The sequence below is a fragment of the Cheilinus undulatus genome, linkage group 15 (assembly GCF_018320785.1).
Source record: "Cheilinus undulatus linkage group 15, ASM1832078v1, whole genome shotgun sequence".
NCBI lineage: Eukaryota > Metazoa > Chordata > Actinopteri > Labriformes > Labridae > Cheilinus > Cheilinus undulatus.
In genome coordinates this window covers 39,148,373-39,174,384 of record NC_054879.1, presented here as the reverse complement: position 1 = coordinate 39,174,384, position 26,012 = coordinate 39,148,373, and the positions used below count along the sequence as shown (strand labels likewise).

Sequence of the window (26,012 nt, the reverse complement as noted above, 5' to 3'; positions counted from 1 at the left end):
ACAATAATAGGCAAAATGTACCACTTTAAATCATTTTCAATATGTTGTTTTTTGTTTGTTTGTTTTTTTGACTAGCATCCCATAACCCTCTCTTCTCACAAAAATGATTGATGAATCAAATTACTCTATTATTGGCAGTTCCTTTCTTATGACGACATTGTTCATTCAACATTGTATGTAGGGCTGGGCAATTAATTGAAAATTAGATTAAATCACAATATGGGCTGCTTCAATTTTCAAATCGCAGAAGGTGCAATATTTTTTTTCACCTGAAATTTATGTCAAAATACCAGTTTAAAACTTTTTTGCAGCAGCAGAGATGTTATGCATTACATAATTATGTAATCATTCAATTGTTTTTTTTAGAATGGTCTATGAAAACTCCTGCTGTCTTCATTTTTATGCTTTTTTCTTGTTTAATATGAGAATGACAATACAACAATTCATATCCAGTTTGCAATACGAGTCAAAATTATCACAGTTCAGTATTTTTTCAAAATTATTCAGCCCTTGTTTAGTCTAATATTGTGTTGGTTGTAATACTGACTCATTTATCACTTGTGTTACATACATACGATGGAGAACTTAAGGAATAATCACATTTCAAATTGCAATTGCAATATTGGGTAAAAAAAATTGCAATTAGATTATTTTCCCAAATCATTCAGCCCTAATTGTAAGGTGATGTTCTATCTCTTCTTCTCTCAGGTCAATGTGGCTCCTAAAGCATTCTTCTGGACTAGTCATCAGTGGTCGTGGATTCCTGAGGCCCGTCTCTATAGCAACCCTTTCCTCCTCCTGAGCACCCCTGCCAACTTCCTCTTCCCGCCACACGCCAAGTCTCTCCTCATCCCCCCGGCCAATCACCGCCTCTGAACTGCTCTGGAATGGACACAGAGTCGACCCACTCGGGCTACTCATATCACTCCAGCCGCTCTGGGAGATCAAACCGACATGGGTATGTTTCCTGTCTGTCTGCTTTTCCACCTGACTGTCTGCCTCTTCTCTGTCTGCTGGTCGCCCACGTCATGTCTGAGTCTTCTCATGCTGCTTCTCCCAGCACTGTTTGCTCTGTTATTTCATGAGACGCCTTCAGTTTACATTTATTTAGCTGTGTTTGTCTTCAGCTCACACAGGCCTGGTGTTGGTTGTAGTCGAATGAATCAGATGAGAGTGATAGACGGGGGAGACGGATATTGACACAGACAAAGCTCATGGATTGGGGTCGTCACAGCTGAGTGACTCCAATCTATATCACTCGGTTTATTCCACAAAGAAGAGGATCATTTGATTGCCTTCCTGTCAGTTCCTAACTATTGTAACTGTCAATTGAGACTTTGATTTCCTTTTCTTTCAACCAGCTTTTGACAACATAGTACTGCAACTAACAACCTTTTAGATAGTAGCAAAATGCTACTAATGTATTGGTATGTTACAATGATTTTTTTGTTGATTGAAAACAAATAATTAGCTGGCTTTTTGGCATAGGACTTAACACTATATGGCCATGTATCATAACAGGTCTGATCCAGTTTGATTCTTCCCGAAAACCTATAAAGTTTTAAGATTTTGCTTTTTTGACTCCCTAACTTAAATAATTACTCTTTCAGGGTGTTTTAACTGGTCAAACCAGTTTGTGCTATTGTCGTATTATTATGTTATTTTTGGTCTGAAGGGAACAGCAAGTGGAGGTAGTGTGCTTATTAATTAATCTCTAATCACGTTATTTCTCTAAAAATAAATGTATAAGTTGACCATTCATAGCCTACAAGGGTCTGATGCCCAGGGAAAGTCTATGTAGATGTGGGACATGTTGTATTATTTCTCATACAAATCACAGACTGATGAGAGAAAGACGACAAACACCTGCAAAAATGTTTCTCAATTTCCCTTCAAGCCTGTTTTAGCACATTTTTGTCTGGCTACGGTAGCACAATGCTTCCTGAGGTTAGTTCAGATCCGGTTCATGGACTCCCTAGTGCATCAGAGACCTGACTAGAAGAAGAAAAGCAGACAGAAACCTAGTCTCAGTGCAGTTGTTTGGTCTGCTAACCTTGCAAAGCAGATGGATTGGCCAGATTCCTTGTCTGTGTTTGTTCCATGTCTGATTCCATCTTGCTAAGCTCCAATCTGAAACGGTTGTCTGAAAACGGACCTGACTGATCAGTGTCATTTCAGGAGAAGCTACGGTTGGAGTTTTGTTGTGCTTCAAGATAAACACGATTAGCACTGATGTAGCTATTGTATAGCAGCAGTTTTATCAAAACAGGAATACATTTCTTTTTTAAATAAAAGCAAGAGCCATATTAAGAGCTCTTCTTGATGGAGAAAATGTTTTTGGACTTCTCCCTCATGGCCTCAGCATGAGTTTTATATTTTGTCGTTTTGCTGTATAATGAATGTGAACACTTAATGTTCAGCCAGTCACCTTCCGAGAATTTTTTTCTAAAAGTTCTGCGTTTCTCAGTGCTTTCTGTGGGAGGTTTTTTGATTGACAGCTGTTTTTTTCACTTGTTATGTTTTTTAAACTGTTTTATTTTTTAATTTAAACGTATTGATACATAGTGTATGAATTATTTTTCTGTCAACAGCAGAACAACAATCTGTAAATGGTGATTTTGCAGAGTTCATTTAATCAGAGATTTATGAACATGCTGGATGGATTTGCTTGTTTTCAAGAATTAAACCAGAGTAGAATAGCCAGCTAATTTTTTCCAACAAATTATAGATGGATAAATAATACTTGATTTTTGGGTAATTTTAGGAACAAAAGTGGTAGAATTTTGCTGGTAGCAGTTTTACAATATAAAGGACTTAACAGGTTTTAAAGCAGTGACTGTTAAAGCATTTTAAGTTGATCTCACATTTGATTTCAAAGAGAAATCATTCAAGTACAAAAACAGACCTCCAGTGGAACAATTTAGGAGTTTAGAAGGAGTATTCTATTGTTTTAATTTATGTCTGTTCCCTTATTCCTCCTGTAACATCTTTTAAGTTTATTATATTTTTGTTGAAGGGACCGAAGTCGTGAGCGGCACAAAGCCAGCAGTAAAGACAGCGTTCGCTCGGAGAGATCTGTCATCATCAACCCTCCGGACTCACCCACGCAGGAATCTCCCATTCACAACGGAGAGCCACTGCCAGGAGAGCCGTCACCTGGAGCAGAGCATGGAGATGAAGCACAGGTACATTTTGCCATCAAAGTAACTCTAAACTGTACAAACAGGAAATCTTCACTGGGATTTGGTGAGGTAATGTACAGTATTTGTTAAAAGAAAATCAGGGAGCTCACTAATCCCTCCATGAACTCTGCACCGTGACCTTTTAAACTCGTTCTCACACAGCTGGCCGCCCATTGGCACAACGCCTGACACATAAATAACAACGGTGACGAGGGATCAAATAGGTCAGAGGATTAGTATCCCTCTTGTGGGCCTGGCCGGATTTGTACGGACTGCTCTGTATTACAGTGTGTGTGTGAGTGTGTGTGTGTGTGTGAGATACTGGGTATAACTGTCATGCCTGATAGCTTTGAAAGCCGAGTTAATTGGTTCATGTCATTCTATAAAGCTGATTTTGCAGAGTGATGAGAGGTTCTTAAGTTGATATAAGGATTTAAAACGCTGTGATAATGCAGCTCAAAGAAAGAGTTCATATTCAAACAGCAGAGATTAGAGATGCTTTCTTATTATCCTAAGTGTTTGCAGAAATAGTTCAGTTTTTAGGATATTCATACTTGGTTTCTTGAAGAGCTGGAAAGGCTGATGACAGTTGCATCAAGTTGTATCAATAGCCAAAGCATCTGATTGTCTTAACATAACACAAAAATCCACATATCAGACCCAAATGGTCACTTATTTTGTCTTTAGGCTAACCAACCTTCTCCTTGCTCCGCCACCATATTCAAGATGAAGATACAGTGCCTTTAAGAAAGTATTTGTCTCCTTGGATGTTTTGCCTTTGTATTTTATAAATCAAGCATGGTCTGTATAATTTGGCCTTGTTGACATAAACTACAAATAAACCTCTGTAATGTCATAGTGAAAACAGATTTCAATAAAGTAATGTCAAGTGAATAAAAATATGCAAAGCAAAATAAGTTACTGCAAGAATATTTACTCCCTTAATGTGACTGATCTAATTCAACAGAGGTCCAGCCTGAATACTGAACATCCCCCAGAGTTCAGTTAAACCCATCATCAAAAAATGGAAAGAATATGGCACCTGCAACAAAAACTGCTGCCTGGGTTCTTCACCAGTCAAAGCTTTATAGTAGAGTGGAAAAGAGAAAGCCTCTGTCGAAGAAAACAGGACTAGGATGTGGGAGACTCCATGATCAAGTGGAAGAAATTTCATGGTCTAATGAGATCAAAATGGCACTTTTTGGCCATCTATGTTAGCCAGACATGAAACACTGCAAATCACCACAAACACACCATCCCCACTATGAAGCACAGTGGTTGCAGCATCATGCTGTGGGGATGCTTCTCAGCAGCCAACCTTGCAAGGCTTGTAAAGGTAGAGAGTGAAATGAATTTAGCAAATGTAGAAAAATCCTGGAGGACAATCTTATCCAGTCTGCATGAAACTTACAGCTTGGGAGAAGATTTATTTCCAGCTAATGACTCGAAGCATACAGCGAAAGCCACACAGAAATTGTTTAGACAACAAGGTGAATGTCCTGGAGTGGCCTAGTCAAAGCCCAGACCTAAATCCAATAAACTTGTGCAGATGTGCAAGCCTGATTGAGACCTATCCACACAGACTCAGTGCTGTGATTGCAGCCAAAGATGCATCTACTTGAAGGGGGTGAATATTTATGCAATCACTTATTTTACATTACATAATTATATTTAGTTAACATTACTTTGGAGAAATATGTTTTCACTTTGACATTTTAGATGTTTTTTTTGTCAAAAAAAGCCCAAATATATTGATCATGATTGATTTATAAAATCAATACAAGGGGAAAACAGGGGTTGAATCCTTTTTATGGGTACTTTATGAGCCTTGCATCTAGAGCACTTCACTGTATTTCTGCTCTAATTTGATTGCAAGAAAAGTTAAAAAAAAGGCAGGTTAGATGCAGACAAACATACCAGAAATGAAGAGAGAGTTAAATATGTAGCTTCTTGGAGAGAGAGATGTCTGCCTTGGGCTAGCATGAATCTCTGACCTATTTGAAATGTGTACTATAAGAAGAAGATTGTGTCATGGAGTTTGTACTGTTTCTGAAAAACAGAAGAGGTGGTGTGTGTTCATCTGGAGAGAGATAGCATCTTGTAAAAATAGTCACCTCCATAAAATGATTTTGATTTAAATCATTAGAATGATTTTCTAGACAGACCTGATGATGATTTCTGAGCTCTGACCTATTTTGTCGTGTCTCCTTCTGGGCAGCCACATTCCAGGATGTCATGTGATTGTCAGCTCGTAGCTTACGTCCATTGTCCGCAGTGTAAGGTAATCTGCCTTTGTGCTGCTGTAGCCTTCCAGAAAAAAAAAAAACTGTCCAAATGGCACTGGAAGCACTGCCATCATTACCACCACCATGGTTCTCCCCAGGCACTGCCTTTTTGGCTCAGCCTTGTTGGATTTCAGAGCTGCTGTAACACTAACAGGATGGAGGGCAGAGAGACTTTCACACAGACTGAGAGTTAGCATCCAGCCAAACACCACTTTGAAGAAAGCTGATATGAATAATCCTCCATGTTTACACGCATGCCTACAACATAAGGGTACGGTTTTGGACCACAGCTTGTGTGTGTGGGAGTCATATAAAGAGAGCCAAGTCTGTTACTGAGACTATCCGTGCTGCTCTGTGAGGCGTGGTGACTTTGTGCCAGAAGGCAGCAGCTTTTAATTCACACTGTTAGCTCTAGTATCACCAAAGCGTATGTTTAGAAGGGCACATTTGTGTCATAGCATTTTACATTTTCTGTCCTTACCCTTTACACTAAATACATGAATGCACTCACATCCATACATCTAAATAGTAAAGAAAATTACTCTTGATCTCATAACACTTTTGTGTAGTATTTTATTCTGCAATCACAACTTCCCTAAGTCATTCAGCCACCCATTGGAAGTGTCATGTGTAAAACTTCACTTTATTAGGCAGAAACTTCAAGCAGAGCCACACTCACTGATAGACAGCCATCTGTTGGCTTTATTCAGATGACTCCAGAAGACGCAAATGTCATTTCTTTGTCCCATAGCTCCTATGACTCACACTGATAACACTCATGAACTCAAACTGTGTATAGATGTCATTTTAACCTCCACCCAGACTATTGGAGCTATAGCTATTGTGATTTGTAGCTGGCAAGCTGTTTGTTGTGTGTGTTTTTTGTGTTAGCTTCGTTGCTAATCAGTATGTTGTTGTGCTTTGTGACGGTGGAAGAGGCCTAACTGTAATCCTTATTCACCCTCTGCCAGATAAGACTGCCAAGCATGCTCTTGCACTCTTTCTCTTTCTCTCTCTCTCTCTCTGGCTCTCATCTTCAGCTCTCGGTTTCACCCTCTCTCAGTTACTTGCTTGCGCCCCTCACTTTACAGTATACAGAGATCAGGCCTGATTAGTGTGGCATTAATCTTTGGGATTAATCCAGTGAGACGTAATGGCTGGTTTTAACTGTGTATTAGCTTGGTAAGTGATACACTGTGAAAGCCTGTCTGTATAAGGGCCGTGTTCAGATGGAGATGGGTGGATGGAGAATCCTGGCTAGAGGCTGATCAACTATTTAGGTTTGTATTTACCTTAACATATAGGCTGTGATTGAAAAGGCCTTTTTTTCTTAGCAGACATTTTTGTAAGATTTTTGGGGAGACATTTTGCCTTTGTTTGGTAAAACAGCTGAAGAGAGAGGAAATACGTCAAGACTGGGATTTGATCCTACAACCAGTGCATCCAGGACTGTAGCCTCTGTCTATGGGTGCCTGCTCTACCTACAGAGCTAAATCTGGACCCCTAGCAGACATTCTGCCTCAACATATGAGCACAGTCATAGGCAGTCAACAAACAATACCATAATAAACTAAAGCAGATTATGGAGTCATCCTGCAAAAATATGTCAAAATGACTTCCTTGAATAATCTGTTTGCTTGTAATCCCTCCTCAAAAACAGCTTTGATTTGAAAACATACATGCAGTATGTGTGAAAAGATGGTTGGTCTTTTGAAAAAAACTAGAGATAGGTGGGATTAGCTGGTGAAACAGTGAAATCTGAATCCCTTTGTTGTTGCACCAGAATAATAAGATAGAACTAGTTATTAAGAAAATGTATAATTGACTCTATTTTTTTTTTCAAACCTACCATCCCAGTCAAATGCTCCATCTAAACTGTAGTGAAGCCACCCTCCACTAGTAGCCATTGTAGCTGTTTCTTATTACTACTGCCTTACTGCCACAATGCTCTTTAATCTGATGTAAACAACCACTAACTCATAGCATAGATAGCATCTCATGAAACAGCACAGTTTAGCCCTGTTTTGATCCAGAAATGAGGATAAATTTTTCCAGAGGCTGTGTCAGATTAATGACATACATCTGGAAACTAAGTGACAATGCTCAGCACAAGAATGTGGATATTAACCTGCAAAGAGGATCCCAGGCCTGTTGCTAGCACTGCTAACATTTACCACCAATTGTGAACCAACTTTTCATTGTTACGGTGTAAAGTTGTTCTGTTGTTGCAGTGTGAAGTTGGTTGGCAGAATGTATTTACTCAGCTTGAGACTAGTTGGCTTAACAGAACTCTAATTTGCATTTAATTGGATGGGAAAATATTTGACTGGGAATATCCTTAGTAAGGACACCAAATCTCCCATATAAAAGAGAAAGATATAGCCTTTCCTCTGCTTACATCACTGTTTTGCCCATCTGGTCCACTTTGACCATCTATAATAGTGGTTTAGATAAGGCCAAAATGTGTTGCGCCAATTCATAACCATCTTTATCTCAAGACATATTTAGGATGTAGTTGCTCCAACTTGCATTTTTCTGCTTTGAATTATTGAGACTCCCTGTCCCCCAAACCAAAAACAAAGGTCCAAGCATATGGGATATTGAGTCTGTGTCCATGCAATAGCGTGGAAGTTGAGTAGCTGTTCGCCTATTTTGGCAGCACAATCAATCAATCCACTAACTGCGAGACTGGGATCAACCACAGACTTGGCCTCATGCATGATGCAGTGGGTTAGCTGAGCAAGGCAGTGTACTGCTCACAGTATCAGCAGACAAAAGTCAGAGTCTTTCGATTCTTGGTCCTTTAAGTTGCATCATACTCTTGTGAGCTTGGTTGCTGACTGATGGCCAAAGGCGCCAGCTGAACTCCATTGTAAGGACTTCTCTTCTAAACATTTTTTGCCACCATTGGCAAGACCTTGTGTATAACGCCGACATGCTCAGAAGAGCTTGGATGAGAAGGGTCAGCTATAGGGGAACAGCAGCTGCACTTCTATGGTCACCTGGCGTGCTTTTCCTGATCCAGCTAACTGTTCACTAGGTGCCCAGGACCTGGTGGGTTGGACCTGACCTTAGGGGGTGATAGCCTTTGTAGTAGAGGGGTCAGCTGGGAAGATACCTGGAGAAAATGGGGCCAAGACTGGAAGATGGCCATCAGGAGGCCAGAGCAGTACAGGCCTCATGTTACATTTTGATTTACATCCATGAACCAAGAAATCGTAGTGTTTAAGTCGCACACATCTGTGGAGGAATGATTTTTCAAATGAACACAACACACTTTTTAAGTTGCTTAGTGGACTTTTAAGTATTGCAGTGCACAGAACAGGAACTCTTGGCTTGAAGATGTTAAACACTAAATCCTTGGCTACTCTGGATGAGAAGTTGGCATCTATTCCAAAAGACATAAATATATACTGTATATACATATTGCATTTTGGGTGATGACAGATGATCATTGAAGATAGCTTCTGGAAAGTTAGTATACTTCTTCTTTACAGTCTATAATACCGGCTGCCAGATTCAATATGCTACAACAACAAGCAAGTAATTAAAGAGCCATATTGTAACCTTGATGTATTGATTCATCATCTATGCTGTCTATTCTGTTTGAGATTGCAGAGGGCTGGAGCTGATGCAAGTTGCCATTGGTCAGTGTACAACCTGGACTGGTTTTCAGATAGGTTAATCACAGGGCTGACAAACAACCAGTCATATAGTCATGTGTATTCACAGCTACGGGCAATTTAAAGTCACCAGTTAACCCAACAGGCATGTCTTTGGGCTGTGGGAGGAAACTGGAGTACCTGGAGGGGATTCATACAAAGGGAGAACATGGAAACTCCACACAGAAGGGCTGTATCCAGGCTCCAGTTTAGTTCATTCACAGAGGCCAGAGTCCTTGACACTTGTAGGATTAAATCCTGATCCTTGCACTGTTTGGTGCATGTCTTCTCCGTCTTTCTCTTCCTATATTTCATTGGAACCATGGACCTTCATGTGAGGCAACAGTGCTAACCACTGGAACATCAGCCCTTTCACTATATCATGACTGACTGCAATAATTCACTTCCATAAAACCACACAAATTGTACTAATATATTATCTATCTTGCTCAGTAGACAAGTGTGGAGTGACAGTGATTTCTCACAGTACTTCTTCCAAAGGTTAGGATCATGTTAAATGATTGGTTGAAAGAAAAGAGTATGTGAGCTGAATAGAAATGACATGGGATGCTAAATGGACTCGATGCTGCACTTACAAAGCTGACCTCCAGCCTGACACATTAGTGGGGAGACCCACAGTCTGGAAATAAAAATTACATCCTCCAGCATTCCCCTCCATCTCCTTTGTTTCTCCTCCCTCTCCTCTCCTCTCACCTTCCTTTCCTCTCCTCATCACAGCATGCTCATTCATCTTCTGGCCCCCCTTGGCATCGGCTCCTCAAGCACAACTGAGTTAATTAGCTGTGAACAGAAATGGAGAGCAGAAATCATATTCATACTGCATGATGAGAAATATGCAAACACAGTGTTGATTTCATATTTCACAAAAAGCAGCAGTTCATTTAATCCAAGACTTATTTTGACTTTTTAATTGCACAGGTTCAGTGGGACACACACACTCCACACAGGTGAGAATGAACGTGGCCGTTGTTTGTTTGCGTTACTCACAGCCTGTTAGGATTCCCAGAAGCTTCCCCACACCCATACGGACTGGGTTTGGGGACTTTACAGGCGGTTTGATGTGCTTAGGTGATTGTGTGTGCACACGTGTGTAAAGCCATGAAGGTTTATTTGTTCAGCTTGTCAGCTCTTTCAGCCCTCATCCGTCTCTGCGCAGCTGCAGCTACTCTGATTGGTCGCCTTTGGAGAGATGTACAATGCTTCGACACTCTGGAGGACAATGAATTGCTAATTACCTGAATTAATGACAGCCACACAATAAAATAATGCCTTTTATCGCAGACTTGTCATGAATTTCTACTGTCTGTGTCTCTTTGCTGGAATGAATTATGCTTAGAATGACCCTGCAGGCGAAGGAGGAAAAAAATGACTCTAATTTGCGATGATGGGCCGGGAATGCTTCAGCTTTTGTTGTTGTGATTCAGTGTGTGCGTGCATATACGTGTGTGCATCCTCCTGCCAATGTGGGCTTCCTAACATGTCATCTCGTTTTACTTTAGAGGGACTTTGAAGGCTTGTCATAATGAGGCAAAATTCCAGGAAAATAAAACATCTCTGAATAGCATGAAAAATTGTCTGTGTGTACTGAGCATTAAATCTGGAGTAGTTACCAGAGCAAGAAAGAGAGGGAAATAAGATAATTGAGGCATTGTTGTCAGTCAGATTTGGGTTTATGCTCACCGTTTGATTTGTTAGTTTCTTCTGAATTTCAATCAATTTTTTTCTAGCACTTTTAGAATTTTAAAATCTATTTTACCTGTTGTGGTTGATTTAAAAAGCAGGAAGTTTTGGGTCTTCTAGATGTATTGAAATATAATCTGTTCTTGAGAATTTCTCCTCATTACAGCAGATTTTTACTTCAGATATGAGATAGGTTTTTTTTTTAAACAAATAGCAGGAAAAACATAGCAAGATATCTTCTCCTGTATACTTTAATAACCTGAGAAAGTTGATGATGCTTAATGTGCTTTTGCAGAGAATTGTCTACATTTCTTTCTTCTACAGTACCATTAGAGAACACCCTGCAAATGATGCGATATTAAGTAGGACAGGGCAATAAATAGTTAGCTTTTAGCAGAACAGTTACTAAGGGTGGAAGAAAAAATGGACACAGCATAGCATTGCAATATTTTCTCTGGTGATATATTGTATCGTCTCGTCAACCAAGTATCAATTTTTTCAGATTAATTGCTAATATGAACTGAAGTCCATAATAATGGAAAAATAAAATCAATTGTTTGGACAATTGTTTGTCTAGTTAAGTCGGCGGAGGTGACGGTCATAGAGCAGGAAAAAGTTAGTACAACAAACATGGCAGCACCAGGGGAAGGACATTAGGAATGCAAGCAGGGCACGAATGAGATGGACATGACACATGAGGTTTGCAAGAAGTGCTACATGAAAATAAAATACTGCAGAAATACGACAAACACAAGGGCAAGACTAATGCTACATCTATGGATGTCCCGATCAGATTTTTTCACTTCCAATACGATACCAATATTTCAGCCTTGAGTATTGGCCGATACGATATCAGCATGAATCATACATACTTTTATTACTTATTTTGTAGTATGGAATGTTAGAAAAGGCTTGATCAAGTGATATTACTCAGAGAACAAGTCAGCAACAGTAGGTACGAGAAAAACTGACCCATTTATTATTAACCCATGGGTTACATAAATTTTGACCTTAAACATAAGCACATCCTACAATAGAATAAATCAAAAATAAATTAGACAAGCCTGTCTGTACTGTGTTTCTTTCTGTGAGCATGAATGTGTGGGGACAGGGTGTGAAAAGCCGAAATGCTTATCTTCTTAAAAAAGAATCTCCACATCATGCTCGGACTGCAGAAAGTGGAGATGGAGTAGGAAGGGTTTTGTTAGGAATTTAGTTAACTGACTGATTATTATTTGTTTTCTGCTCTTGTTATTAGAGTGAGATGTTTATTTTGAAATTGGAGCTGTGGACTCTTAACTTTGAGCAGTTGGACAATAGACAATATTGTGGGTTTTTTTTTTTTCCCTGCCCTCAGTTGTTCCCACCATATACTGGCAGTAAAAAATAACTGAGGTGAACTTCATTTGTTATTTTGCACTTTAAAAGTATGATTTGTTTTTATTGGATTTATTGAGGTCATTTTTCAGGCTTGTCTAATTTATTTTTGATGTATTCTATTCAATTGTAGAAAATGCTTATGTTTAAGGTCAAAATTTATGAAACCCACTGGTTAAAAATAGGCTCGAGGTTCAATCAAGCATTTAAACCTGACATGACTCACCACTGACAGGGGCTCGTCATCGATCTTTTCTGTTATAGCTAATGCCTTTTTGCCGTCCCGTGGGAGTTTATCACGCTTTCCAAATGTTTCAGACAGCATCGGTTGTTTGAGAGAGCCAGAGCCTTGTTGTTTCTTCGTGGTCTTGTGAAAATCCTCATGCTGTTTTTTGTGATGCTTCTTCAAATGCCCGATGAGGTTGGTCGTATTAAACTTCCCCGGTTCTTTGCCACCACAGGGAACTTGTGCATGACAAGTTTTGCACTCAGCTGCAGCGTCTTTATCTGACTTTAACGAAAAATACTTCGACACAGCCAACATCACTCCTACTCCTTGCTACTGTGTTAGCGGTTAGCACTGAAGCACGCTGTTGTTATGATCACGTGGGCTCTACGTGCTGGATCCTGCGGCGCTGCTGGATAGAAGTGCTGGAGCGGAGTCTGGAATGGACTGCTTGTATCGGAGTGCTTAAATTGGAGATTTTAGATGTAATCCGATATAATCTGATTCGGGGTTTTTTTGTTGATTTCGGATTGATATCCGATATTAATATCGTATTGGGACACCTCTAGCTAAATCAGCTAAAGATTTGAAAAAATGGTATACAAATCACAATATATGGTATCGCAATACTCACTGTATTGCAAAATGTTTAAAATTTTAATAATATTGAATCGTGACCCAAATATCGTGATAATGTCGTACCGTGGGGCCATGAGTGATTCCCACCCACAATTACTGTGCTGCATGCTTTATTACACTTGTTTTGTCTATAGGTTTTGTGATGAGGCACCCACAACAGGTCTGTCCAGTCCCGCCCACATCCTGCACAGATTCTGACAATTCACATTAAATATCCAGAATAAGAGACAGTGCGTTTAATTAAAGGAATTGTAACATTAATGTATTCACTTAACCACAAGCTTAACAAAGTTTTCTCCCTAAACGAAGGAAAACTCTGGGAAAATAACCCAAACACTCACATCCTAGTCATGTGTCATGTTGCCACAATCAACCCTTGTTCCAAATGCTGCAGGAAGTTGTTTTTAATTGAAGGTAGAGCTTTCTGGAACTGCTTTGTTCTCACAGTCAAGTGAGGTCAGTATTGATCACATAGACTAATCTGCTGCCCCTGACATGTCCAAAAACATTAATGAATGCTGCTTTGAAAAATATCAGATCAATATACATCAAATATTCCCGCATTTACCTTTCTTTTTCCTCTCCTTCAGGATGATAACTGGGGGGAAACCACCACCGCTGTGACAGGCACCTCTGAGCTGAGTATTTCCCAGGAGGAGGTGGTCGGTCTGGGGAAGGAGATTCAGGATCGGACTCAAGGCTTCCGCCGCTATCTCCCTTTGGCTGTGGGCTCATGTATTGGGCTTCTGGTGGTGGCCACACCTCTGGTCTTCCTGCTTCTTCCGGCTGTCATGTGGCCTGAAAGACTGCAGACTTGTGGGGCTGCCTGCGAAGGCCTGTTCCTCTCCATCTCCTTCAAACTCCTCATCCTCCTGGTGGCCATTTGGGCTTTGTTCCTCCGACAGGGCCGCGCCAGTCTGCCCCGAGTGTGTGTGTACCGTGCCTTTCTCACCACGCTTACACTCCTGCTCACCATGTCTTATTGGCTCTTCTACGGGGTCCGGATCTTGGATGCTCAGGTGGGTCTAAAACTGTGTTACAGTTATAATACTTTAAGCAGTTAAGTTGTTTGCGGTCACGTGATCTTGATGACACACAAAAATAAAATAGTGGGTAGGAAGTGAAGAACAACTGTTTGGAATCAATGGGAACCTGTGGAGATTAAGTTAGTACATTAAAGATTTGGACCTGCACGCTGTAGTAATCATCAGAAAGTGTCTGCATATATTGTGTATGATCCCTACACTTTATAAAAAAGGGATTTTTTACCACAAGTAAACCAATTTCTCTGACATGGAAAAAGAGAAAAGAGACAGATTTACTATTACAGTGAACAAAGCCAGACAGACATCAGCTGTGGAAACAAGCAGGATCATTGTGCCAAACAAAACTGTAGTGAACCAAACCAGACCACTCTGTAGAAATGGACTATATGTGAGTGTTGTTTGGTTGTGGTTGTGTGTACTGAACCATCATGAAAGAAATAACTGACAAGAAATTGGACTTTACCACAATATTTGAATATTTCGAGACAGTGGATTTTTTATTTGTGTGAGCTGCAAGCTGTAATCTTTAAGATTAAAAGACAAAGGTCTTGAAATATTTCCCTTTGAATGAGACAAATCTAGAAAATATGGCATTTAATTTGATTGAATTTAATTCACAGCAAAAAATGAACTTTTTATGATATTTTAATTCTGAGATGTATCTGTATGTGGGTTTTTAAAATGTAGGTTAATGACAAAAATCTCATCTGCAATTGTTAAGCAGTCACCCACTGAGAATCCTTTTTTGAAAGATTTTTTATTTTGGGGCCATCATTAGATAGAGGAGGACAGTGGATAGACTTTGAAACAGGGACTAGAGAGTGGGGAGAGACATGTGGCAAAGGGCCGCAGGCCAGATTCAAACCCGGGCCACCCATGTAAAGGGGGCGTGCCTTAAACCACTCCACCACCTGCATGCCCCAAGAATCTTTGATGCGGAAAATGTAAAAAAAAAAAAAAAAAAAAAGGCTTTTTTAGCAACATGCTTTAATTGATCATCTGACACCTACTCCCTGCATTATTGGTTTTAGACTTTAGAAACATCCACAAAGAAATTATCTGTCTTGCTGCCAATGATTCTTTTTTACTTTTGTAGGTCATGAAGAGGCACCTGTATTAAATTCAGTTAGTTCAGTAACTAGTGAAAAGGTTCTCATGGGACCTTTAACATGTGTCTCGAATTGTTTTTAAAGTGGTTTTATTCTAAGGATGCAATATTTTATATTTAATACTTGTTTTATTAATGATTTCCTGATTGTGTTTTATATTGGGGTTTTTTTAGGTTTTATTTTGTCACATTATATCTTATCAATAACTCTTTTCTGTGCTCTGTTCTGAAAACTACATTAACATCTCTCTGACACCTTCCAAGTTAAACCAGAATAAAGAAGAGGTTTTCAGCCATCACTAGTGATTTTTTTGTGTGTGTTTTTGTCCAAACAGGATGAGGATTACCACGGTATCGTCCAGTTTGCAGTGTCCCTGGTAGACTCCCAGCTGTTTGTCCACTACCTTGCTGTGGTGCTGCTGGAGCTCCGTCAGCTCCAGCCGTGCTACAGTGTGTGTGTGATTCGCTCCACTGATGGAGAAACACGCCACTACAACATCGGACAGCTCAGGTATGGACACTCACCTTCTGTAATAATCCTCTCTGTGAACTTTACACACGGTCCGTAATGAAAAGAAAACTACTTAAAATACAATCCTGTCACATTTGAATGTGACCCTTTGTGTAGTTCATGCTGAGAAAACACTCACCAAGTCTTGGTCACAGCCATTAAACTCGATCATGTTCAAGTGGGTTTGTAATTGGAGGCTCATGTCCACAGGCGAGGCTGGAACGGTTGCTAATTGTGTTACTCATCAGCTTTCCTGTCTGGTTGGCTCAAGTTAAAGAGGGGAGAGAGGGAGAACAGAGTGCTGGACACAGCCGTTGTCCTTTTTTCTGTCCTCTGTTTAAGATCTTGTAGAGCAGCTACAACAGAACAACGAAACGGTGATTATTTGAACAGTCTGGTTCACCAAGCTGTGAACGTTAAGGGTCTATTATTTCCTTTTCTTGTCCTTCTAAGGGCATTAAACAGGAAGTTTTTATGTGCTCATTTAGGTTTGCCATAAGGAAAATATTTCATCCATTTTCTCTATGTGACTTTCTCTACTCTCTCACAGCGTCCAGAAGGCTGCTCTGTCTATTTTGGAGTTTTACTACAGAGATTTTCCACTCCATAACCCAGCACTTCTGTCTGCCTCGAAGCACCGCGCTGCCAAACACCTGGCTGGGTTAAAGGTATATAACGTAGATGGTAAGTCTGCTCGTTTTCTAAAAGAAATTCCCCTCTATGGTAAACAACTGCTTCCCAATCCTCCCAATTTATCCTGCTGCTTGACCTCACTTCTCCCAACACTTCCTCTCTTACTATGCAGATATTTTACTCATCATATGAAGTCCTTGGCTGTGCTTTCATACAATTTTGTTATAGGCAAATGAAGCTAAAGCTGGCTGGCAGCTGCTAGGGCTTTGAGGGCTTAAAGCTGTTGTAAGCAATTTATTTTTAGTGTCATATGCCCACAAAAACAACGCAACTTGTCAGGGTCTTGTTATTGAAGCCATCTAACAGAATAACACACTTCTGCAACGCCTCCTCATGCTGCACTCTCACTTGAGGAAAACCAGCAAGGTACGATGCTCCAGCCAATGAGGAGGCTAGCCAATCAAGGCTCAGGTCAGAGGGAGCGTTCCTATTGGCCGCTGTAGTAGGTGCGCTTCCGCCTCTCAGCTCAGTGAGAAGTTGATACAATGACAGAGTTGCGAGCGGTGTTCGGTCCTATGTAGAACCCCTAAAAACACTGTTCTTAAAGAGCCCCTATCCCACCATAGGTGCTCTAAATCTGAGAAGGTTCTGGCTGCAGACTCCTCTCAGATGTGACGGCCGCTCTCACAGACTGTTCGTCTGAGACACCGTCTATCTCAGAGAGGATGTGCCTTAATTTAGGTACAACATATTTCCAGTTTTGGTTTGTTTTTGTTTTTTTTTTTTATTTCACTTTATTCATAAGCAAAGTCTGGCAGTTACATTCATGAAATAACCACATCGCAAAAATGACAGATTAAGAAAGATTTCATTTAAATAAACAGGAAAAAGGTCAGAGGTCCGGGATTAAATTACATATAGACCTCTTTTCGAAGCAGTTACACAAACATAGGCTTGCTTCAGCTCCGCTAGCTTTAGCTAAAGCTAGCATAGCTACACTGGCTACAAAATAAATGTTACAATTTAAGCAAATGTAGCTAAATTAGCTTTAGCAATGTGAACTTGAGCAAGCGTAGCTAAAGTTAACAACTGTGTAGATAATGTACCTATGTAGTTTACATTGCTGCTTTATGAGCTTATCTTTGGCTACGTAGCTATGTAGCCCCATAATCTATAGAGGGTTTGCACTGACCTCAGCTAAGTGTCAAAAGATGGTTGTCTGCCCTATGAGGAACAGGTGAGAACGGGGGACAAGAGACTAATGTCAACTTAATCGGGGATTTTTGGACTCAACAGAGAGCCATACAGTTTCCTAAAGACATGGTGGACTGTTGACATTGATACAAGGTCATAACTCAAGTTTTCTGACATTCTGTGGACCTGTTTTCAAGAACACAAAGCAGAGCCTTAAGACACACATCAGCCCAGTTCATCAGTGATGGATGTAAAACTGAAGTAATGTCTATGTTTTGTAAATGCAAAGCTTTAGATCAGTTCTTTTTACATGTTTCAGTGTTTTTTTTTTAACTTCTTACTTTAGCCAATCATTATAGGAATCATTCTGTAGTTGTTAAATCTATTTTTTAAATTCAGGGTGTATTTCAAAACAGGAGTAGTTAGTGCATTTCTATTCTGAGATATGCGGCGTCTCAGAAATGAACAGTCTGCACCCAGATTGTCATGGAATCATCACATTTCTAATTTTTTCCTGCTATGACCTTTGTTCTTGCCCTCTGCTTTACCCATTTTTCTTGGTCCTTCCTCTTCATATTGTGGTGTTTTCCTTTTCCATCTTCATCTCTTCCATGAGCAGATTTTAAAACCAAACTCAGAACATACCTTGTGGACCGTAAGTACTGATAAAAGTCCTCTGCACGTCTCCACACAGCACTTCGTCACAGAAAGCGGCTAATTTCACGGCTCAGTTCACGCCATCTTTAGTGCACTATGAAGCCCCTGTGTCTGACATAATGTATACTCCTTCTACAACACACACATACACTCCAGCTGTGATGCTACAATGCTCCTGGTTTATCCTTTCGTCTCTGCCACAAACATTCATCCTGTAAAGCCATACATTGCACTCTTTCTGCACTTTTTCTCACGTGCACTCATCAGTTCATATCGCTGTGGGTTTTATGATCGATAGCAGGGATGCAATATAGGATATGGTGTCCTCGTAGTACCTCCCATCTACCCCACCCCCCTCTCTTTCAAAGAGCAGCGGAAAGGCCTCCAGAGGGTCGTGGAATTTCAAGCCTTAAATAATTCATCAGAGTAGCGTTCATTCCTCACACACTACCACATTTCTCCTCCTCCTGCTCTGTTCGCTCTCAATTTCTTTCTTTTCCTCTTTTTTTATCACATTTTTGCTTTCCTCTCCCTCATTCAAAGTCATTCACATGCACTCATCTCATAGCCTGACTATGTAGGCCAGACTTCTAAAAAGAGCTGCTGTTTACTCACATTGTTAGAGGAAATATTTACAATACTCCTTGTGCAAATAATGTGACAGTATTTATTATTTTCACAGTACACACAAGGCTGCCATAAATCCATGCTGTGGACTAGATTCAGCATCTTTTTCTCACCTGTGCACGGTTGTGTGAACACGCATGCAGATTGCATCATTAAAGATTAATATCCTCACCTGACCTGCAGTGTTTAGTCTCTAAAACCTCCCCCTAACTGTTCTGATCTTCATGAATATGGACCAGATCTGACTCCCCAACAACAACAGAAATCCTCTAATATAGTGCTATAGCTCCATTAGCTTCACGGGTCTCTCACATAAACGAGTAACTTCACAGATCAGACAAGAACTTCAGCCTTTGAAGTGTAAAACGATGAATATTTAATCCACATCCTGATAATAAAAAAAGGTTTCTGCATCTGAATGTCTGTGCTGAATGCGGATACTCACATTGGATATTGCCCCCTTTCTAGCGCTATAATTAAATTCTCTGTGAGTGAGACACATCATGTACCAGGCAGGATGCCCTACATCCCATCAAATCAGTTATAAAAGTTAGTATTGTGCAAAAATAGACACCATGTAGGCCAAATAGGTTAATTTAAACCTCCTGTGATGTGTTAAACATGACCTTTCTTGTCTGACTCAGATTGAGATACAATCCATTAATCAGAATCTGGTGGGTCAGTTGCTGCTACGACAAACACAATCTGATGACCAATATACCTCTGTCATTGTGCTGCAGCCCCAGGGAGCACAGCAGGAGCACAACCCAGTAATGGGAATCAGTCACGGGCCATGGTTACAGCTGCCGGCAAACGCAAGGACAGCGCTCACAATGAGCTGTACTACGAAGAGGCCGATTACGAGAGAAGAGTCCGGAAACGCAGAGCCAGGTGAGTCCTAGTCCACATGTAAGCATGCAAGTGAGTCAAGGCGTAGTGATCTAAAGACTCATTCAGGCATGAGACTAATACTTATGTATGTAAACGGTTTTTGACATCTTGTTTCCTCCACTTTAAAGATAATTCTTCAACAATAGGCTAAATCTAAAAGAGATTTCCCATGGCCTTGGCCTTGTGGTTGGCTTTGGGAGCTGTAGTCCTTTACCAACTCTCTCTCCTGATACTGTCTTCCCGTCTTTCAAATCAAAGCATTAGAAGGCCCTCAAAAATAAAAAAATCACTAGGAAGGGTGAAGACGATGCATGTTTTGCTGCGCTCAGTGTGTCTGCTGTTGAAATGCATCTAGGAAGAAATAAAATACATTTAAAATACTGATTCTTTAAATCTTTTTAATTGTAGCAATTAACATTTGCAGTTCTGACGTGAATCGATTTTTTCCCAGCACCTCTACAAATAACATGACATAAGTTTCACAGACTATGACACATTGTGGGCTGTCATTCACAGTTAAAAGAGATTATCATCCTGTCATTTATATAGAAAAGTCTTTGGCTTATGGTTTACTGAAAAACATGGATGATATTTTTCTAGCACCCACTACAAACTGCCTTTCTACATGTGAAATTTGAATACATGCTCAATTAAAGAATGATTAAAAAAATGGTAGGTATAAACCAGAGGAGTGCCAAAGATTAAGCCCTTCTCTGCACCCAATGTGCAGAGTTAACATTAAAAGTCAGAAGTCAGCAGTATTATGTGTCTCATGTCAGGGAGGGACTCTGATGTTATAGTGCGCTAACAGTAAGCTAACTGCTCATCAGGCTGGTTGTGGCTGTGGAGGAGGCCTTCACTCACGTCAGGAGGATGAAGAAAGAGGATGAGCGTGCATCTCCGTCTGACATCATGGATGTACGTGAAGCAGCTCTGGCTATTTTTCCCTCCATGGCCCGTGCTCTGCAGAAATACCTCCGCACCACCAGGAGACAGCACTGCCACAGCATGGAGAGCATCCAGAAGCATCTCGCTTTCTGCCTCATCAATAACATGAGCCCTAAGGTGAGCGTTCCTTTGCACAGGTTGATTGTTTTTTGGGCAGTTTTGTCCAAATGGAATAGATGCCTAGGCAACACTCCAATACCTGAAATTCTTAAGTCTCATATGAAAAATAGATGTGTTATTAATATTTCAAACCACAGAATGGATCTTAAGAGACTTTTCACAAATTGATGTTTGGCACAAAACTCCCCCATCTGGAGTTCTCTGCTGTGACAAGACATCATCGGCAAAGAACCTATTTTCACATAATACAAGCTATGCAGGTCTTTTGTTTTTATATCTTGAAATAAGGTTTTCATTTGGACCTCTCATGTGAATGAGGCTCATGTTTAGTGATATGATATTTAAGTTAGAAGACAAATCAATTTGCTTAGGTTTGAGTTTTTGGCTGTGAGTCTAGTCTTGTTTAGTTTGTAACACATTTCAAAATTGGTACAGGCGTGCTTCTTGCATTATTTAATGTTTTTGGTCATGTCAGTGCATTTGGAGAAATAAAGTAGTTTGTAGTGCCATATTTTACAGAGAAAGGGGTTTACATTTCTTGGTTTTAAGTTTCTTGGCTATAATTGGAGTATCATTGGTTTTGTGTTCATGCCCAGGCCTTCCTGGAGGCGTACCTGGCCCCTGGCCCCACCCTGCAGTACGGCCCTGAGCGCTGGATGGCCGATCAGTGGACTTTGGTCAGTGAAGCTTCAGTCACCAGCGGCATTAAGGATGGGACAGAGTTCCTGCTGAAGTGTCTGGACTTCAGCTTAGCTGTGACCATCAAAGGCATCCCTTTCATCCGACTGACTGAGGAGTATGTCGACCCCAAGTCTCACAAGTTTATACTTCTTCTCCAGTCAGAAACCTCAGTTTAACCAGAACTGATCACCTGGACTCACAGGACTGTTACAAGTACCAACTGGATTTTTTCAAGAACAAAAACTTTTGTACTTTTTTTGTACTTACGTTTATGTAATTTTCTTACATGAAGTATCTTAATGTCATTGTCTTTGTCCTGAAAGAAAAAAAAGACAGAAAACTGGAGGGAATATGCTTGGATTTATCTGTCCTGACGTTTGCTGTTCAGGTTTTCCTCTATGCACGACGGATCACTCTCACAAACTTTCTTCTTCCATATCTTTGCATGTGCCAGTGTGTGCCTGTGTGAGAGAGTTCATGACTTAGAAGGCGTGTGTGATTTAAGCGTAAAACATGTCTCTTCTTCCTCCTTAATGTTACTACAGTGACCTGGAAATTTGATACACCATCAATCTTTTTCAGCTTTCTCTTTTTCAGTCCTTGAAAAGCTTTTTTTTATGTTTTATTATTTATCCTGATCTTTATACAGTATTTATATGTGAATATACTTTATCTCTCAAGATTTTTTATATCAGAATTGTGTATCACTTGGATGGTTTTTTTAACCTTATCCAAAACTTTTCTTTTGTACCTTTTCTGTTTGTGCTGCATTTGTGGAGATAACTGGACTGTAAATAGAAGAAGATGTGTTCAGTTGTCACAGGAATCACTGGAAACTCATGGACTAAACTCATATCAAGCACTGCAGACACTGGACAGATGAAACAGCTTTTGAACAAATGTTATCAGCTAGCCTGAGAAAGGCTTTGTCTGAGTTCAGTTTTAGTTTGGTTGGTGTTAGACCTGCAAACCTAATAACTGCTCACCCATATAATAAACCATAGAAGTAATAAAGTTTCCACAAATGTGTTAGCAGTTGCCTACTGCAAGCATATAACAAAATTTCCATGGCAGTCATGGCAGTGTTTTTTGTTCACCATGAAACAGGAAGTAGTTTTTCAGTCCTAAAACACGGGTAAAGCCATAAATCTCAGTAGAGTGGATTAAAATGTGTCAAATTTCACTCTGAGGGAATTATATGTAATATACTGAAACACTGTTCTCCCTGCCATTTTTATATCTTTACAATAACTCAAATTCTCTGTCCACTCAAAATATGTTTGTGGTTTCAGGAAGTCTGTACCCTGTATGTTGACGACACAGTAACTTGCTTTTAAATGAAAGTCCAGCACAGCCTTAGCGTGTGAGTTTTATTCAGATCCAGAAAAGGCTAGGTTTTTTTCCCGCTCTCTATGAACTGTAAAATTATTCATATTTGGATCAGATAACCTCCTCTGAGGGCTAAATTCTAGAAGAACCCCTTGCATTTTTAGAATTTTTAAAAATTGTTATCAATCCTTTTCTTTTCCCATTCAAAAAATTTGTTTTAAGATTCATGGCCCTACCCGTGTTTAAAGACTCTAGGGGAAAAAAACTTCCTGTTTTATGGTGAACAAAAAAAATCAACATAAATGTTTTTTATAACTCAAGCCAAAGCTGACTTCAATCTACTGGCAATTGTAAAAAGGCTACAACAAACATGTTCATAATATATTTGAGGAAAGTTACAATTTTGAGAGCCAGTGATTTTTTTCTAACCTTCCCATAACCTGAATAAATCCCAGCAAATGTAATTATATTTGCATTAGCAACTGCTATTAGCTTTGTGGGATTATTACATTCAAAGGTGCAGATTTGTATTATGTTTGAGGTTGATTACATTAGTGGGCAGTTATTTTGTTGGTCTCAAACAAAAAATGAATAGTTTTATTCAGGTTCATGGGTTTGGGTCGGCTGCTGAATCAAGTAGCTTCTCCAAGTAAACGTCTTCACATCCTCTCAGTGGCAGCCATTCATCTGAGTGTTGTGATGCCATTTAAAGGTGAAACAGCACCTCCTCTGTGCTCACCTCAGGAGTGGTACCTTTGGAGGCTCAGGATCAGACAACATGAATTTAGCTAGATTTTGACTCGACTGCGTCGTCAGCATCTGTTGTCAAATGTCAGGCCTGATCGACAATGTGTTCAGGACGTCCTATCAGAAAGACTTAAAGGCTAATTTACCTGATATTATCACATTCATACCTGATTAGGTTCTGTTTTTCCCTCTCTTGATAGAAAGGGAGGAGTCCACAGTTTCTTCTTTTCAGAGGACAAGACTGCTAGAATCACATGCAGCATTTCTGTTGTTGATTGACACTCCTTGATCCACTTTCCTCTGAACCTGTGAACTCACACACAGAGGACACCTTACCATGATTGATCAGGTTACATTTGTAGTGTTGACAGTCTGATGACTGTGATGGGACAAGATGTTGGTTGAATAGTCTGGCACGATGCAAAATAAAAAACAAAATATTTATGTTGTCTGATCCAGCCATAAGACTATTCAGCTATTCAGAAAATAAATATTCACTATCATTTTGAACAGTACAGCCTTTTTTGTTACATTTGTGAGGTGCACTCTGGCGTTGATGTAGCCTCGCACAATCAGATGTTTGCTTGTCACATTTCTATGATCTTTTTTTTTTTTTACAAACTACTGTCTGCATTAATTAAATCTTGTCTGCAAAGTAAAATGTACTCATTGTAAGTCAGAAAGAATATCTGTTCCAGCAGATATTTAACAAATCCTCCCCAAATCCTTAAGAAAAAGCTGCAACAACTTATCTCATGCTGGCAAGTTTTTCAGCAAGTGTTTGAAATGAATTATTTACTGTAGATGAGCTCACCTCCTTATCAGTATTTCTGCTGCAGTGTTTCATCCCAGCATCTCACTACTGCCCCCTACCTGCAGCTACAGGAACAGCAACAATCAATGTTTATTTGTATCAATATTTTATCTGTATTTAAACAAATCCTTTGTATTTATGATGCCTGTCATGTTGTAAATTTACAGTTTACAGAAGTGTTACTATGGTTACCGACAGTGTAGTTTTGATTAGGATTTTAGATTGTTGATGGTTGTAAATAGTTGTAGAGCACACATGTGCCTCAGTTATACATGTAGAGCACACGTGCAGTTTTCAGGCATGTTTGTGTGAGCGAGTCTGTGAATGAAAGAGAAAAAAAAGGGAACTTAATGAAGAAAAGTGTTTGCTTCTCCACATTGTAGAGCTGGCTTGTCATTTGTCCCAAGTTGTCCTCATCATTTTTATACATGAGAACATGTTAAAGCATTGAAACTGTGTCAAAGTCACATTTGTAGGGAAAAAAATAAATATTTGTATTGACATTTTCAAATTATCAGATTCATTTGTCTTTTGTCATGATTGATTTAGTTTTTTTTCCATCCTTTTTATTGTTATTTATATTTCTTTGATCTTCTTGGGACAAAGATCCATGCAGATCTTAGTGTGTGTACCTCCGGCAGAAAAAAAATTAAACCATGTTATGCTTTCAGTATATAATACTTTCAAAAGATGTTAAATTGTCAGTACATAGTTTGTTGTGTAAATTGAATTCACCATATTTGGCCACACCTGCTAATTATTGAATTCAGGTGTTAAATCAGACCTGCTGCCACAAGTGTGTAAGATCATGTATGAACTTTTGTGATACAAAATGGGCTTAGTGACTTCAACTGTGGTACTGTGATGGATGTCACCTTTGAAAAAGGACGGGTTGTGAAATTTCATCCCTGTTGGATATTTCACAGTCAACTGTGTAATATTATTAGAAACTGGAAGCGTTTAGGAACAACAGCAACTCAGCCACAAAGCAGGAGACCACATAAAATCACAGAATGACTTTCAAGGTGCATGGTGCATAAAAGTTACCAATGCTCTGCCGATTCCATAGCTGAAGAGTTCAGAACTTACACCAGCATTAATATAAGCACAAAAACTGTGTGGTGGGAGCTTCATGGAGTGGGTTTCCATGACTGGGCAGCTGCATGGAAGCTTCACATCACCAAGTCCAATGCCAAGCATTGTTTGGTGTTGTGTAGAGCACACCAACACTGGACTGTGGAGCAGTGGTAATGTGTTCCAGGAGAAGAGTGGATCCCAGGAGAAAATTAAATACCTACCTTGTTTTTAATGGTTTAGGCTAGGCCCCTTATCTCCAGTGAAGGGCCGTCTTAATGCTTCAGCGTACCAAGACAATTTTAGCAATGCTGTGTTTCCAACTTTGTGACAAGGCCCTCTTCTATTCCAACATGACTGTGCCCCAGTGCACAGGGCAAGGACTTTAAAGACATGGTTTGATGAGTTTGGTGTGGAAGAACTTGACTGGCCCACACATACCATATACCATCATTTCCTCTTTTAAATCCACTGTTGTCAAAAAAGCAAGTGTTAATTTGGTAGTATAAGCCAACTGTGGAAGTTTGCAGACAACTGACTTAGCTAATCAGAGATGTCCC

At 39.8% G+C, this 26,012-nt stretch overlaps 1 protein-coding gene across 1 annotated transcript in view; it reads left to right on the top strand.

Moving 5' to 3' along the window:
- LOC121523115 (vang-like protein 1) overlaps positions 1-24,884 on the top strand; it is a 36,156-nt gene extending 11,272 nt beyond the window's left edge. The window contains exons 2-9 of the mRNA XM_041807887.1: positions 709-958; positions 3,017-3,185; positions 13,663-14,091; positions 15,562-15,737; positions 16,288-16,421; positions 19,589-19,739; positions 20,570-20,804; positions 21,404-24,884. Coding sequence (XP_041663821.1) covers positions 888-958; positions 3,017-3,185; positions 13,663-14,091; positions 15,562-15,737; positions 16,288-16,421; positions 19,589-19,739; positions 20,570-20,804; positions 21,404-21,664 — 1,626 coding nt within the window. The 5' untranslated portion in view covers positions 709-887 and the 3' untranslated portion in view covers positions 21,665-24,884. The remainder of the gene's footprint in view (positions 1-708; positions 959-3,016; positions 3,186-13,662; positions 14,092-15,561; positions 15,738-16,287; positions 16,422-19,588; positions 19,740-20,569; positions 20,805-21,403) is intronic.
- The last annotated feature ends 1,128 nt before the right edge of the window (positions 24,885-26,012 follow it).